The sequence below is a fragment of the Gallinula chloropus genome, assembly GCF_964237585.1.
Source record: "Gallinula chloropus genome assembly, chromosome: 4".
In the NCBI taxonomy this organism is placed as follows: domain Eukaryota; kingdom Metazoa; phylum Chordata; class Aves; order Gruiformes; family Rallidae; genus Gallinula; species Gallinula chloropus.
The window spans coordinates 2,224,671-2,239,491 of record NC_140088.1 but is presented as its reverse complement, the minus strand read 5'-3'; the positions used below and the strand labels follow the sequence as shown (position 1 = coordinate 2,239,491).

General features: G+C 38.1%; 1 protein-coding gene across 1 annotated transcript in view; it reads right to left on the bottom strand.

Annotated features, from left to right (window-relative positions):
• Positions 1-14,821, bottom strand: part of SEL1L (SEL1L adaptor subunit of SYVN1 ubiquitin ligase) — a gene marked incomplete at its 5' end in the record, with an annotated part of 28,398 nt that overhangs the window by 2,750 nt on the left and 10,827 nt on the right. Inside the window, 16 exons of the mRNA XM_084264179.1 lie at positions 238-410; positions 1,494-1,568; positions 2,696-2,861; positions 3,385-3,533; positions 3,771-3,858; positions 4,593-4,655; positions 5,555-5,632; positions 6,777-6,845; positions 7,781-7,837; positions 8,571-8,725; positions 9,031-9,112; positions 9,408-9,467; positions 9,546-9,599; positions 11,211-11,373; positions 13,059-13,164; positions 13,801-13,968. Coding sequence (XP_084120305.1) covers positions 238-410; positions 1,494-1,568; positions 2,696-2,861; positions 3,385-3,533; positions 3,771-3,858; positions 4,593-4,655; positions 5,555-5,632; positions 6,777-6,845; positions 7,781-7,837; positions 8,571-8,725; positions 9,031-9,112; positions 9,408-9,467; positions 9,546-9,599; positions 11,211-11,373; positions 13,059-13,164; positions 13,801-13,968 — 1,706 coding nt within the window. The remainder of the gene's footprint in view (positions 1-237; positions 411-1,493; positions 1,569-2,695; positions 2,862-3,384; positions 3,534-3,770; positions 3,859-4,592; positions 4,656-5,554; positions 5,633-6,776; positions 6,846-7,780; positions 7,838-8,570; positions 8,726-9,030; positions 9,113-9,407; positions 9,468-9,545; positions 9,600-11,210; positions 11,374-13,058; positions 13,165-13,800; positions 13,969-14,821) is intronic.

Genomic DNA, 14,821 nt, shown 5'->3' with positions numbered 1-14,821 from the left:
TTTGCACAGACAGGTAAAGAGCAGCTTCAATTGGAGGATGAAGCTGTCACAACTGATGGTAGAACTGAAGCTTGTCAAGGCATCAGCATTAACATACACACCCAGGCACTGCAAACTAAGGCACACATTGAGGTAACCGGCTCTAAAGTCTCCAACACCACATCAAACAGGAACGACTAAGAAAACACAAGTCAGAGGAGTACCCAGCAGCAACTCCTCCCCGTTAGGCTTACTCACCTGCTTGATGCCCAGTCCCTTCTCATGCATGTAGCCCAGATTGAACATTGCCTGTGCACTGTGCTGTTGCTCCGATGCCAGCCGGTAGTGAATAAAGGCTGTCTCGTAATCCACATCGGTGCCAAAGCCATAAAAATGGTAATCCCCAAGTTTAATTCTTGCAACAGTATATCCTATACATCAAACAGAGGGGAAACAGCTAGGCAAAGAAAGGCTTTTTGCTTCATGTTAAAATGCCATAAGGACTTCAGTATTACTTTCCATAGTTTGTAAAAAAGCTGTTTTCCCTTTCCCCCCCTCTCATATAAGTTTGGTGTATCAAACCCAAACAGCTTCTAATTGAAGTCAAGTCTGTTCCCCTGGAATCCTACCAACATTTTATTGCTATTTAGTGGCACCAGCTGAAAAATTGTATCACATTTCTCCACACTCAGAAAAACTTTTCATTTATTATATGGTCATTAAGGGATTCAACTCTGTTGTTAAAACAGAGACAATGAAAACTTGAAAAGTAAAATCTCTCCTCACTATTTGGTAATGAAACACTTAACCATTCCACCCTCACAATTTTTAAGTTTGTACTAAAAGCCAGGTAGGTCTGAAGGTTTTCAGACAAAACTCTTAGGTTCTATCTGCATGATACAGCTGCTTTTAAGTAAAAAGCTGGCAAACAGACATTACTGTAGATACACCCAGATGAAAGTTACAGACCTCACACAGAGATATTCAATTCTTAAGTTCAGTTCTGCTTATTTTAGGACAGGATCACAAGCACCCAACTTTAAGCTTGGGTTGAACAGACTTCAAGACTGTTCTTCACCACTGAGGTTTGCTTGCTTTGAACAGGAAATTTGATTTCTTATAAGTGATAACAAGTACCAAAATCCTAAAGGGTACTTGTAAAATGGTACTATTTTTCCAAGTGTGTTTATTTATAGAAAAGTCAGCGTAAACATTCCTAATTCTGCCTGATACTGCTCTACAATTCCATGTGGAATGGCAGGGGAGATGCACTGTACATTTGTGTTTTAGTCCTTTAAGTCTTCATAATCTCAGGATGGCTCAGATCCGCAAGCTTATCACAATAAGGCAGTAACAGTGGAACAAAGGACAGCACCTACCCTGTGTGTAATTCAACTAATGTTCAACAGGAAGAGGTGAGCTTTCCCTCCTTCCCTCTTTTATAAAACCAGGAAATCAAACATTAAAGCCTCTACTAAAGACAAACTAACTGGAATTGTGAGGTATGGCTGTACCTTGAGAAGCTGCTCTATTCCAGTGAAGCAAAGCTCGAGGATAGGTTTCATTTTCTCCTACAATGCTGGCTTCTTCTAGAGAAGAAAGTAATTCAGTTAAATAGGAGCATTTTAGATGCACACAAGCCCACAAAACCCCCCATGCTTATGTTCAATCTGCCAACATGAATGAAAAACCTGAAGTAATCCATGATACTGCAGAAACAAGGTTCTACCCATCTGAAACTTACAAAACACCCTTTTCCATATATCTGCCCACATAAGAGCTAGGAACAAATGGTATTATTTTACCCTGAAATCCTGCTTACCAAATCTCTCTCCCATTTGTGATCTAGGAGATTCTGAAGCATACTTGAGGAATGCCAGAAGATGCAAGTCTTAAGAGCTCACAATTCAGGCTCTGACAAACGTGGACCCAAATACAAGGCTAAACTATAAACTATTCTAGTTTGATCATCTAAGAAACAAGACCAGTCAAGTAAAATGAAGGCTTAAACTCCTTAACCAGACAGAGACTGCAGATTTTACACAGCAGTGCTACAGCTTCTTTGGAACAGAAGTTACTTCACTTGCCCTTGTCATAAACTGAGGGTTTGCTTAAGTTTTGGAGTTCAGACTCCAAAGTTCAATGGATTTGCAACTTTTTTTTTTATTCATTTTTAGTGTAACTATGGTTTCAGCTATACAGCTGACATAAAAATTCTCTGTATAAAAGTGTATTATATAATTTTAAATTAATCTACAGTTGAGATTCAGATATATCCAAGTAATGATAATCAGAATTTTAAGCCAGGGAAAGATGCTATTCGTTTGCAAGAATGAACTCCCAGCCAAGACTGTGATTGCTGTTGCTTATCTAAAGATGAGCCACCAGGGTAACTTTTGAAAAAACATTAACTGGAAATTAAGATATTAGACTAGCCTATCAACCACCAGTAGCTGGTTTCTGTATTACAATAAGCCTGAAAACTGGTAATTAGACATACAGATTTCTGAAATTGAGATCCTGAAATCAGAATTCAAGTGTATTCTAACTTTTAGGCCAGAAAGCTATGATTGAGCAGTAAAGAGGACGAGAGTCTCTGAAATTCTAACTCAACATGAGCTATGTACCTCTATCTTCAACTACTCCAGTGTTCTACTAAACTGGGTACTGCAGACCAACTTCAAAAGAAACTGTGAGTACAGATTCATATCCTTACTCTGATCAAGTATGAAAGCAGCATTGCTTTGTGCAACCTCGTAGCCTTGCTCTGCCAGGAGGAGATACTGAACCACAGCTGAATTGGAATCACCATCTTTATAGCTGTTGTAGGCAGTCATCAGCCTTTCCGACCACCGCCCCCGTTCACACACGTTCTTGAACAACTGCAGAGAAAAGGGACACACCTGGTTGTCAGGAACATCAGAAACTTCAGTGTTGCAAGAGGTAAACTTTAAACATCCAAATGCCTGATCAAAATATTTACAAGTCACAGGCAAAACTTGACAGGTTCATTTTAAGACACAGGTTACTAAGCAAATGCATGCCAAGATTCAGATGCTTCCTTAGAATCATTCTTAGTATCAAGTTTTTTGTTACACTTAAACCCACATCTAAATGAAGATTTCAGTACTTATAAAATACCAAAGTTTGGTTTGGTTTATAGCATTTCGGTTTTGCTTAAAGCTAACAAAGCAAATACAAACTTGCCATATCAAGATAGAAATTACAGACTTTTCTCATGAGATACAAAGGGGTTTGATAATATATCACCTTTCCTATTGATAGCACTGGCCCTGCAGCCACCAGTGGATTTCAGCTAAGACAAATTCCCTATATAAGACAGTGTGGTTATATCCAACCTTTTGCAAGTTGATTTATTTGACCTTTATAAATGGATGACCTTACCTCAACAGCAGTATGACAGGATCGCATCACTCCAGTGCCAGTAGCATGCATCTGAGCCAGATTATAAAAAGCCAGGATGTGACCACCCTGGGAGGCCAAGTTAAAGTATTTCAAAGCTTGTTTATAGTCTCTCTTGACTCCAATGCCATCTAAAAGAAAAAGTCATTGCTATTCTCTCATCTTGAAGAGTTGTATGAAATACTTAGTCTTTAAAATTACTAAAGAAAAACATTGTGGGAGTGTTACCAAAACCAGAATAAAATATAAATTCAATGCAGTAAGATCACTCTGCATGCATATATCTACACTTCTAATGCCACCTAGTGAAGAGTTACTGAAAGGGATGATGCTTAGACCCAGCAAATAATCTTTCTGATGCCACTTACTGTAATACATGGAACCAAGTTGAAGTTGTCCATCAACCCATCCCTGTTCTGCAGCCTTCTGGAAATACTTCAGTGCTAGCTCATAGTTCTGCAGGAATATTTGATCCAGTCATTAGAGCCTTGCAATACAGCATAATTTAAAAGAGAAATTATACATGTGCACATGCATAAGTGCATAGACATCTACATTATAGAACAGTTAGTGAGATGCTCTACTGTGAAAACATTCACCTGGTCAAAATTAGGAAAGAAAAAGAAATAGTCTGTGATGATATTAACATGTCTTAAACCTGCAGCTATCTCAAAGCTGTCATCCCATGTAGCACTGTTATGTGTAACAGAACGGATTCCATGCTCTGTTTCTAGAACAGCTCACTTACATCCTCACCTCTGGACTAATTCAATTTTTGAATACCTGATTGCACACAGGTAAATATAAAAACACTTGACAAGAAAGCTTCTTGCAGGAAAAGCAACAAGGCAAATGAACTAATTAAAAATTTCAAAGCATTCCTCCACTGTCATAAGATACAGAAAAAGGGGACAATTAGGATTTTATTTCACAAAAACATTAGAGCCAAGCTCAAAGAACTCCTGCTAAAAATTAATGTTTCTGACAGCTTCAGTAACTTTTGAAAACTTGTTAGAGGGAACTCAGCATGTTTCATAGCTAACTGTCACCATTTTTTGTTTTATAGTACAGATCTGCTTATGCAATTTTCACTGTAACAGATATCTTTACAATTAAGTCTTCTACAGTACTTCCACCCAGAGAAAAAGCTTGTTGACAACAAGAAATTCAGACAACTGTGAAAAGCTTACCACTGGAACACCTCTTCCGTAGAGGTAAGCCATTCCTAATCCACTCTGTCCAACTGGGTTACCCTGAAAAAATAGGAACATACTTCTGCAAAGAAAGGCAAAAACTACAGCTGTGTCTTCCAAAATTGGTATGTCTTTAATATCACTAAAACAAATAATGCTTCAGATAGATTCTCTTTGTAACTTTGCTCCTAGCAATAGCTATTTAGTGGAAAAAATAGCATCTTCAGTGACTTTTATTCATTAACTACACAAGTGATTAATAAGAAAGAGAAAACCTTTCAACACGAGCTATGGAAGCCTACTGTGGACTTTCAAAATACTGTATGAGATGTAGAACCTACACCCACAGAAAGGTGGGGCATTAACAGCTTATTTATCATTAGGTCTTCCATGTCTGTGATGGTCTGGATGCTGCAGGAGCTCCAGAAACACTCTGAGAATCCATCTGAATTTAAGAGGCAGATTGGTGCCTCTCCTGTGGGCTGCTCATGCTGTACCTGTACAAACACTACTGTGATGGACAGGTCAGAGACAGACACAAGGTATTAACAGACGAAAAACAAACACTCCAATGAGATGAGGGAAAACCATTATATATTCACTGACTGCAAAACAAACCCACAATAGCACAGTATCACTGTAAATTTCTGTGACAAGATGAGTTAAGGGTTAATTTTAAAGAATTTGAACAGAATTGCAAGCTATTTAGGTGGAGAGTATTTTATACCAATGCCAGCATTCATGAGAGTTAGACTCCTTGTGCTGAACACAGCTTTGTGAAGTGCCATGACCAGAACAGGAGGCAGCTCCTGGCACAGATAGGCAGGGTTTAATTATGGGATAATCCGGAATAGAAACTCAGAGTAGATGTGTGGTAGTGCACAAAAAGAAGCACTTGCAGTATTTCTAACCGACTTTCTAGTGCATATGCTGTATTTCCAGCTCACAGATAAGCATACCATATCAGCGGCTTTCTTGAAATAGTGAAGAGCTGTTTCATTGCTCTGAGGTACAACATCACTTCCTTCTGAGTACATCTGAAGGAGAAAAGCATTATTGAAGAACAGCTGAAGAAGTGAGTTTAGCATGGAGATCATGAAGCATCTTCACTTTGCATACGAGAGGGAGTCTATTGCACCATTAGACTATTCCAACTATTGCATTACTGAATCATTAAAGAACTTGCCTGGAAGTAGAAGACACATCTCTGTGCTGTAAAATTCAGATGGCTTGATTGTCTAATGGAGAATGAACTGCCATAAAATTAAAAAGCTTTCAGGAAAATACCCTTCTGTTTTGAATTCTACCAGTGTGCAGTGAAGAATACGCAGGAGAAAATCTTCTAAGACCAGTGAAAGCCAGACTATACTGGCAGTTAAAATACTTCTTGAAAACAAAGCAAAAACTGGTTACTGAATTCTATTCACTTCAGCATCTATTAGATACAAAACACTCAAGCAGTAGAGAAGGCAGGAACCTGCAGTTTCTCATGTCAGCACATTATACTATTTTTTTCATGCTCTAATGACTTGAGTTTTGCATCCTCTACTGCAGCCTGAAAAAGATAAGCTAGAGCTGCTGCTTATTGCAGCCTAACCTTACAGGGTATTCAAATGGAGTAATAAGGATTTAGCTCCTCTCAGGGTGAAGGTAGCCTGCAACCCAGATCCTAGGCAAGTGACCTAAATACCTTTTTAAGTAGTAACACATTATCACTACCAATAGCGCCTTGTCAAACTTATTTTTAGTTTTAAAAAAGAACATAAATTTGAGAAAACTGATATAGATGCCTTTACCCTTTTTATTTCTGAACAAAGTATTTCCCACTAGGCAAAACTATAAAAACCCAAGCTTTTCTCCAGCACAGTGAGGAAGAGAGTAACAGCCTACTCGGGGTTTTGAACTCTGTCACAGCAGAAGGACATTTAGGTATTCAACTATTTAAACTAATTAAGCCAGAAGTTCCTAGGAGCAATTAGAAAATTTAAACTAGACATAATAGACTAATATCTAATAAGATGTTAGAATCCTGCAGGACATCTCAAAACAGTAGCAAACCAGAATTATTTACATTCTAGCATTAAAGTTTCAGACAGCCTGATACTAGAAAGCAGGAAGTATTTGTTACTCTTCATTGAAAGGCAGTCAATTTGCATATTTTTGAGAGCATACATATCTTACCTTTCCTAGAAAAGCCATAGCATGTGAGTTACCAGCATTAGCTGCTTGATTGAAGTACTCAAATGCTCGCTGTAGGGAAGAAAACAAGTATTTTATCCACTGTGACTACGATTTCAGTACCTTTCCTGCCAAACGGAGCACAGGCGTGTAGATTGTTTGCAAAGTTAACAGGTTCTTCTGGGCATAAATTATCAATTCCACCTAACTCAATATATGTAACGGGGTTCTCCATTTATAATCAGAATATTGAGAGGCAATCCCTCTCAGCATATTCCAAAAAGCAGAGGAAGAAGACACAACTGCTACTATGAACAAGCTACAAAGGTAAATCTTACTTCCTTTATTGTACCTCCAAACCCTGTTTAGAAGAGGAGACATCTGCCAGTTCCTATTCCAGTTTTACACAGAGTTTGCTTATACTCATTCTGACCACTGGATATAAGCTTTGAACCCTTGTAGAGCAGTCATTTTAAGGTATTTTAAATGTGATGATCATGAAATAATTTCTGGTTCGTAGCTGACTGAAATAATCCCCAGCTCTCCATTTTTTTCCAATACATAGTTTAAGAGGTCAGCTACTTTCACTTCCATAAGCAGAAGCTAGGTTGGCTTACATCAGAAGTTCTGTTTTCTGTGCACCCTTAATATGCTTACTATTGGAAGATGTGCTGTTTTGTCTATAGATGCAAAATATTCTCACAAGCCACATAAAGCAGACTATCATCACTAAGGCACACGAAGTGCCCCATGAAAAGCTCAGCCAGTTTCAAGCCCTACTCAATCAAAACCTGGTCTTTATTTTTGACTTCCTAATTTCTAAGGTTCTTAGTCTCAAACTAACAGCATAAGAAAGTCAGCTCCACATACTATTTGCAAAAACATTAAATTCTATTGAACAAGACTACTGAAGCCATTAAATACCTCATGGTGGTACTTTAGCCTCAGCTATACTTTCTCCCCCTCCATCAAGTATAACCTGCATCAGAGACGCGCAGAAAGGGTACCTGATGATTTTGCTCTACTCCTCTTCCTCCATGCAAGTGCAACTGTCCAAGGCCAACCTGAAAACAAATTTTACATTGCAAGTAAGTATTTTTTTCCCTAGAGAATGTCTTTTTCTAGTAACACAGATACCAGTGAGCTAATCATATACACAAAGACAGGCCATATCAGAGTTAAAAGATGCCACAAAGTACAAAGGCACAGATTTGCTTCAATAACTACAGGACAGTCCTATTTTTTCCACATAAGCTATCCTAGGTGAAAGTAACCTGGCTGTCACATATAGAAGATTATAGCTGTTCACTTGAATTCTGCCCACCTAATTCTTAAGTCACATGTGACCAAGCTGAATTGTGACAGTTTGCCTATATTAGTGTCCTTCCCTCCTGCATTAAGTGTAGGAGAGGTCCAGCCTGCACCATGAAGAAGCCATGTAGAACAGAAGCAGCAAGAAATTGAGGTTGCCTGTCAGGGCCAGTTCTTCTGATTAAACCTTCCTCCACAACATCTAAAGCTATCCTTGAACTAGTCTAAGCAGGTTTCTAGTAAGAGACTCTTTCCCAAGATACTGAACAAAGTTGTATTTATTTTCCAGAACAGTCTGCGTTTTTTGTCCAAGTTCTACTTTAAACACACTAAAATATAAGCCTCTTACAAAAATGAATCAGGAAATACCAACCAGGTCGATTCAGGAGGAAGAGAAAACAAAAGCTCCACTGCCTTTTTGTATTTCAAAGCTTTTCCTGTAATTTTTGAAAACCTCTGCATGCTATCACATGAACTGAACCTTACCTGTGCTTGTACATCTCCTTTCTCTGCTAAAAACTGGTAATACTGAATCAAGTCTTCTTCTAGCATCCCACTTGCCATTCCTGGATTTTCTACTTCATCTGCTAAGCGAATTCGCTGAACCACTGTGCCACCAGTCAAAGAAATGTCACTAGCAACTGGAAAAAAGATAGACTTTCAGACAATTTTGTTAAATACAAATATGGTAGTGCAACTTAGTTAAAAAAAAATCAAAACATTTCTACAGAGCTTCAAACTGTTACTCATGGGGATTACTTTGGCTTTCTCTAAGAATAAGTTATATCAAAGAATTAGTAGTATCTCCGTCAGTAGATGGAGATAAAAATGGCCTATCGTGATTCAGAGCCAAACAGGTAGCTTACAGTGCTTGCAGTATCTCCTAGGTGAATGATAAAGAAATAAATAAAGTCAAGACTGTTAACCTACTAAAAAGGTTTTTTACCATGATTGGCTACAAGTCGGTAGTGAGTGAGAGCAGATTCACAACTCTGAAGGACTCCTATCCCAGCCCAGTACCGGTAACCCTAGGAGAGAAAACATCAAGTATGCAACAACATACCACTTGCCAGGTCAGAAAGTTTTTTTTCACATTACTTGATCAAGATTTGATGAGACAATAGGTAAAAAGAGTCCATTCTGTCTGCATGAAAAAGCACCCCACCAATCCCACAGCCAATATACTACAGGAGCAACAGGGAAGATACTATTGCCTGATGATCTAACATTTGGACAGCATATTCACATGAACACAAAGCTTACATTAAAAATTTAAGAGTACAGAAAAGCTTTTGCATGTGTAAAATTAACTGTCTTACTTACCAAGATCATATGGGCGATCAGATTTCCTCCTAGAGCTCCAAAAGTGTAATACACTAGGGCCTTAAAACAAAACCATCGGTTATTTAACGTCCGCCTCCAAGAGAAAACAGAAGCACCCACTGAATATTTCTAAGTTACCTTGGCTTGACTAGAATTGACTCCTAGACCAGATGCATATAGAAATCCAAGAGCCTAGAAATAAAACAAAGTTTGTCAGCATATCCTTTGAAAAATCCAGGACTGGTTTTCCTGGAATACAATAGTATAGAGAAGTCAAACAAAAACTCAAAGCTGCAAAGAATGCCAAGCTCCACTTCACTTTGGTACCTCCTGTATCTAAGCCTTTCTGTGCCCCTTATGAAATATGAAGTTTCTAAATTATTCAGTTGCCTAGGACACTGACATAAATACATTTTACCAGCATTCAGTCTAATGGATCAACCACAACAATGACACTATTACTTCCCCGAATGCCATATGCAGACCCAAAGGTCCTGATCTGTAAAAGCACACGAGTTTAAAGACCCTCAAAAGAAGATCAGCAATATCTGCCATGCTATTCATACATCTTATTTGACTCAAGCACCAGTGCAAGCATACATGAACTACAGTCTTTTTTTTTTGCATCTGTTCTGACATGGGTTAGTTGCATTTATAACTATAAATACAAGCAGTTAGAATGCACAGAGCAGTTGGGCTGAAGTTCTTTACAAAGTTATTTTTATTCTTAAAATTTACATAATTACTGCTCTATCCACAACACCTGTTACAGCTGCATGGCACAGAGGAGAAACTAGTAGCAGAGAAGATATATATACACACACACACACATATGTCTATATTTTAGTGTTCTAAGACTATTCTAGACAATTCTGAAAACAACCCCAAAAAAAAATTAACCCACACAGACAGTATTGAATTTTGGACCAATAAAAGTCAAGGTTTTCACTGAGATATAAAGTTTCAATAGAAAGAAAACAGAGAACTAAATCTGTATATGCAGATACTGACATTCTTATGGCATTACACATGAACGATTCAGTAACGCCCGAAGGCACATGGACACAGTGAGACCCATTCCACTGAAGAGCTTTCAAGATTCCTAGGAGTTTATAACTTTCTAGATAATAAACTTGTGTGTGCATATCTACCTATCTTAAAGATAAAACTGCTGATGAAAAGATACAATATATCACACAAACCACATGAAAACTCAAGTTTCAGAGATTTGTTGGCTGGAGTCACCTGTACCTGTTTGACTTATACATCTATTCTAGGCAGTCATACAGCAGGGAAAAAATTAAATCAAAACACCACCATCATGCTACATTGCTACATTTAATGGGTTTTTTTTTTTTAAACTCAAAGAGAAGACCTGTTTCCATGTGTTTACCTTGAGGGTGGCAGGTGCCATTTGTTACTGCACCCTCAATAATGCTAGCAGGATGCAGAAGCCAGGCAAAGCAGGAGCATTTGGGGAACAGTATCTGAACCAAAGGCAGGTACTGGTGAAATTTAAAAAGGTAAAAGGCAATGAATACTCAGGATGCTTAGGCAAGCACTAATAAAATACACTTCCTGAATCAGAGCCTGAACCAAATGTTTTATGTCGAGTGTTCAAACAATTTAAATAAGGAGCACTGTCTGCTTGTCCTTTTTTAACCAAGCAACAGATACCACCTACTGTTCACATTCTATTCTGGATGCAAGAACAGTCTATAAAAGCACCTGAGAATAAGTAAAAATTGATAAAACAATTTACAAGCCTATAAAAACTTCTATAGTATCTAAAGATATACATACCATTTGTCCTTTAGGAGAACCTTCTTCTGTTAGTTTTTCAAACAGTTCTTTTGATGACTGGATGTTCTGCTTCAGATAATCCCCAAACAACAAAGCATAAGACACTTTTTCCATTGCCTTGGTATGATTCATGTCAGCTGCTTTCAGAAGATATTGATATGCTCTTAAAAGAAAATAATTTTAGTCACCTTGAGTTAGAGGAGCAGATTCCATTCATAAACATGAAGATTCTAGGGAGGTGCTTTGTTCTGTTGGTTTAGCCTTTATTTTGTACTAGTAATTTGTTTCAGCACTGAATCAATCTCTGCAACAACTCATCTGATTTAGCTAACAGCCACACTGGATTTTAATCTTCACTCCAGTCGATATGCAAAGCAGTATGCAGTTCCACACAGTAAGTTACACAAAAAGTTTAAGGTCAAATGACCATGTCTGTAGCAACAATTTTAAATCATGCACAAGGTATCTTGTGGGACCCCTATTCTGACAGCTTCATGACAGTAAAATGAAGTCTGAAAGACCACGGCACCTCACTGATTTGAGTGCAAAAATAATCCCAATGACAACACTACATGTTGGGTCCAAGACAACTGCACACATGCTAACTATGAAGAACTGTTCTATGAACTCCCTTTTCTACATCAGCCTTGGATCTCACAGTAGTCCTCCAAAGTAATTTCACAGCAGCTGGTTTCACAGGGATTTAAAAAACTGGAACCTTAAACATTGTCACACAGTACTGTCAAGCAAGCTGCAGCTTGATTTCTCATGGACCTTTGACAGCATTGCAAGATTCTTCTTCACCTCTCCTCCTTTCTATTCTCATACTTGTGTTCTTTCTTTAGGACAGGCTGAGGCCTCACAATTTCATCTTCTAAGAAAGTGTAAGGTATTAAAGAGAACTAAGACCTAGTAGATCTAGTTTTACATTTCCTACACTATTATTTTATACAAAAGAATAGTAGCCAGAGTTTAACAGACACGGTCTCCTTTGTATTTGCCAAGGGGTGACAACTTCTAGCCATGCTTCAGCTCCCCTGTCCCAATGTAGAAATACACTTCTTTATTTCAACAGACTGGTTTAACATAGTAATAGTGGTCAAGCCATAATCAGCAGCCTGAAGTCACCACTTACCAATGAGCTTGTCAACCGAAGTACCAGGGAGCTCTATATTGATATAGCTATTCTTAATCCTAGTGGTAAGCTGACAACTATTTCATCAGTAATTGGATATATACAGAGTAGAGAGTAAACAGATCAGTCCTATAATTCTTTTTTTTTTTTTGAGGGGGGGTTGTCTACAAATGTAACCCTTTTCTCTCATACCATATTAACTATCAGAGCTTCAACAACTTGTCGAGATTAAGTTTAATATTATTCTATGGTGACAGAAAACATCAGAAAGCAGAAACAAAACCAGAGCAGGACAAGAAACACTGGTTTTTCCAAATTAAATCTTCAAAGTAGAATGAGAACCAGACTGTAAGAAATATTTGGAAAGTGATAAATAACTTGTATCATGTTCTCATCTTTTTCTTGGCAGTTGACACATATAAATTGTGGCTAGAGAGCTGCAGCAGTATCTTGCATTAAGTCAATGTTCTGACAACATTCAATCTTCAGAAATTAATCTCATACAATTTTCAGTGGATTCAGAGGAAAGCAGGCACAAATTTGTTTTTCTAAGTACCCTGAGGTTTCTATTTAGTTTTGAGGTCTGTATAGTTTGATGTTAAGTCAAATAAAGTGCAAAGACCCAGAGCAACATATTTAAGCTATTTTTCAATTAAGCCAGAGTGTCTAGCCATGTCATCTTTCTCTTGTAGGAGTGCAAGAGGTAGACTTACTCTTTCTTCTGAGCCTTTTTACTGCTTTCATTTAGGATTTTCATTCCAGTCTGATAAACATCTTCAGCTTCTTGCATCTGCCTTCTCTTATTAGACTGCTCCTCAGCTAAAATAAAACACACGGAAGAGTACATTAGGAGCACAAATTATGCAGCTCAAGACTATTCTCCCCAATTTCTTCTTAGTTCTAAAGGAAAAAATGCAACCAGAAATATGTTTCTGAAGACTAATAAACAAGCCAAGTGATTACAAGAAGCTGTCTAAAGCAGGTGCTGGGTATCTTCGTAGACAGTTTCTTCTCGCGGAACGTCTCTGATGTGTAACTTTGCTGTTGAAATATTCCTTTCATCACTCCAAAGCAAACTGTGCAAGAAAAAAATATTCCTCCTTCAGGAGGGCATTTCCTAGAGAAGGGTTGCCTTTGTGCAGCAAATCAGCAAGTGTAACAGCAAATACTGTCACAACCCTACACTCTTACAGCCTCAGAAACGTTCCAAATCAAAGAGCTCCATAGATGCCTCCACCGCGTGACTTCCCAAACAGCTCTGGAAAGCGGCACTTGCATTATAATCTTTTCCCTCACAAGTAGTTTGCCTTTAAAACCTACCTGCATATCAGTTTAAAATGGCCATTAATATATGGCAGGGACTTCTAGACCTTGAAATAAAGGGCATTAAGACTACTGAAAGCACTGGCTTAAAGCAGCACTCCTTGGACAAGAACAAGGTATCAGGTTACTTACTTTCACAGAAGCCCCACTTCTGATCTTTCTTGTAATCGTAGGTTGTTGCACACCAAAGCCTGGCATCTTCCCTCCCATCTGCAGTGCACTCTGCATACTCCTTCTCCATGAACAAAAAGGGGAAATGGCAAGGTTCACCATCTGCAGTGCCCCCAATAGCTGTCAAAACTGAAAAGACAGAACCGGGAATTTGACCGCTTTCTTTTATTCCACTGATTCCAGCCATTGCTACATGTAGGAAAGCCCTTCTGAGACATTAAAACCAACTATGAGCTGTATATAAGCACATTTCCAGTAAAATTCCTAATTTACAAAAGCCTGGAAAAGCAATTATTTTTCTAAACAGCACTTGGAAAATTATCATCATCATCATCTTGAATGTGGCAGTGAAACAGAAGGTATGCAGCTTCTACTGCTCCTTAGTTCCAAGCAAAGAAAATATTTTTGTTTAGATTGGAGAAGGGAAATCTCAGTTACATTTTTACTGCCTGCCAAAATAAACAGCCCTTCCTCTCACTTCCTCATGCAAAAGACTACCCTCAAAGTGCACGCCAGTGCATATATTCATTTTAGCTCCAGGGTTAGACAAAATCATGACAGAACCATTCACATCAAATGTGATACTGAAAGTACTTGGGAATCAGCAGGGAGTACACTTGGAACATACAACTGCAAGAAAAGACTTCAATGAAATCACTATGAGTCCAGTCACTTCCCATTGTTACATATACTGAAAAATATATTGGCCAAGTGAAATGAAGTTAAGTTGCATTCAAAACAACTTTGAACAGCATGATAGATCATTTCTCATGCACTAGAACTTCAAAGATTACTGACTCCAATATTCCAATATTTTAAAATAAAATCAATCTTCTATGCAGACTAAGAACTCTCTTCATTTCTTGAAAATTGCATTATTTCATTTAGCCATAGGTTTTTCTCCTCTGCTAAGCTCAATCCAGCACTTGGGCTCAGTTTCAAGCGAAAGTATTTGCAAACTCATGCAATTGGGAATGTCAGC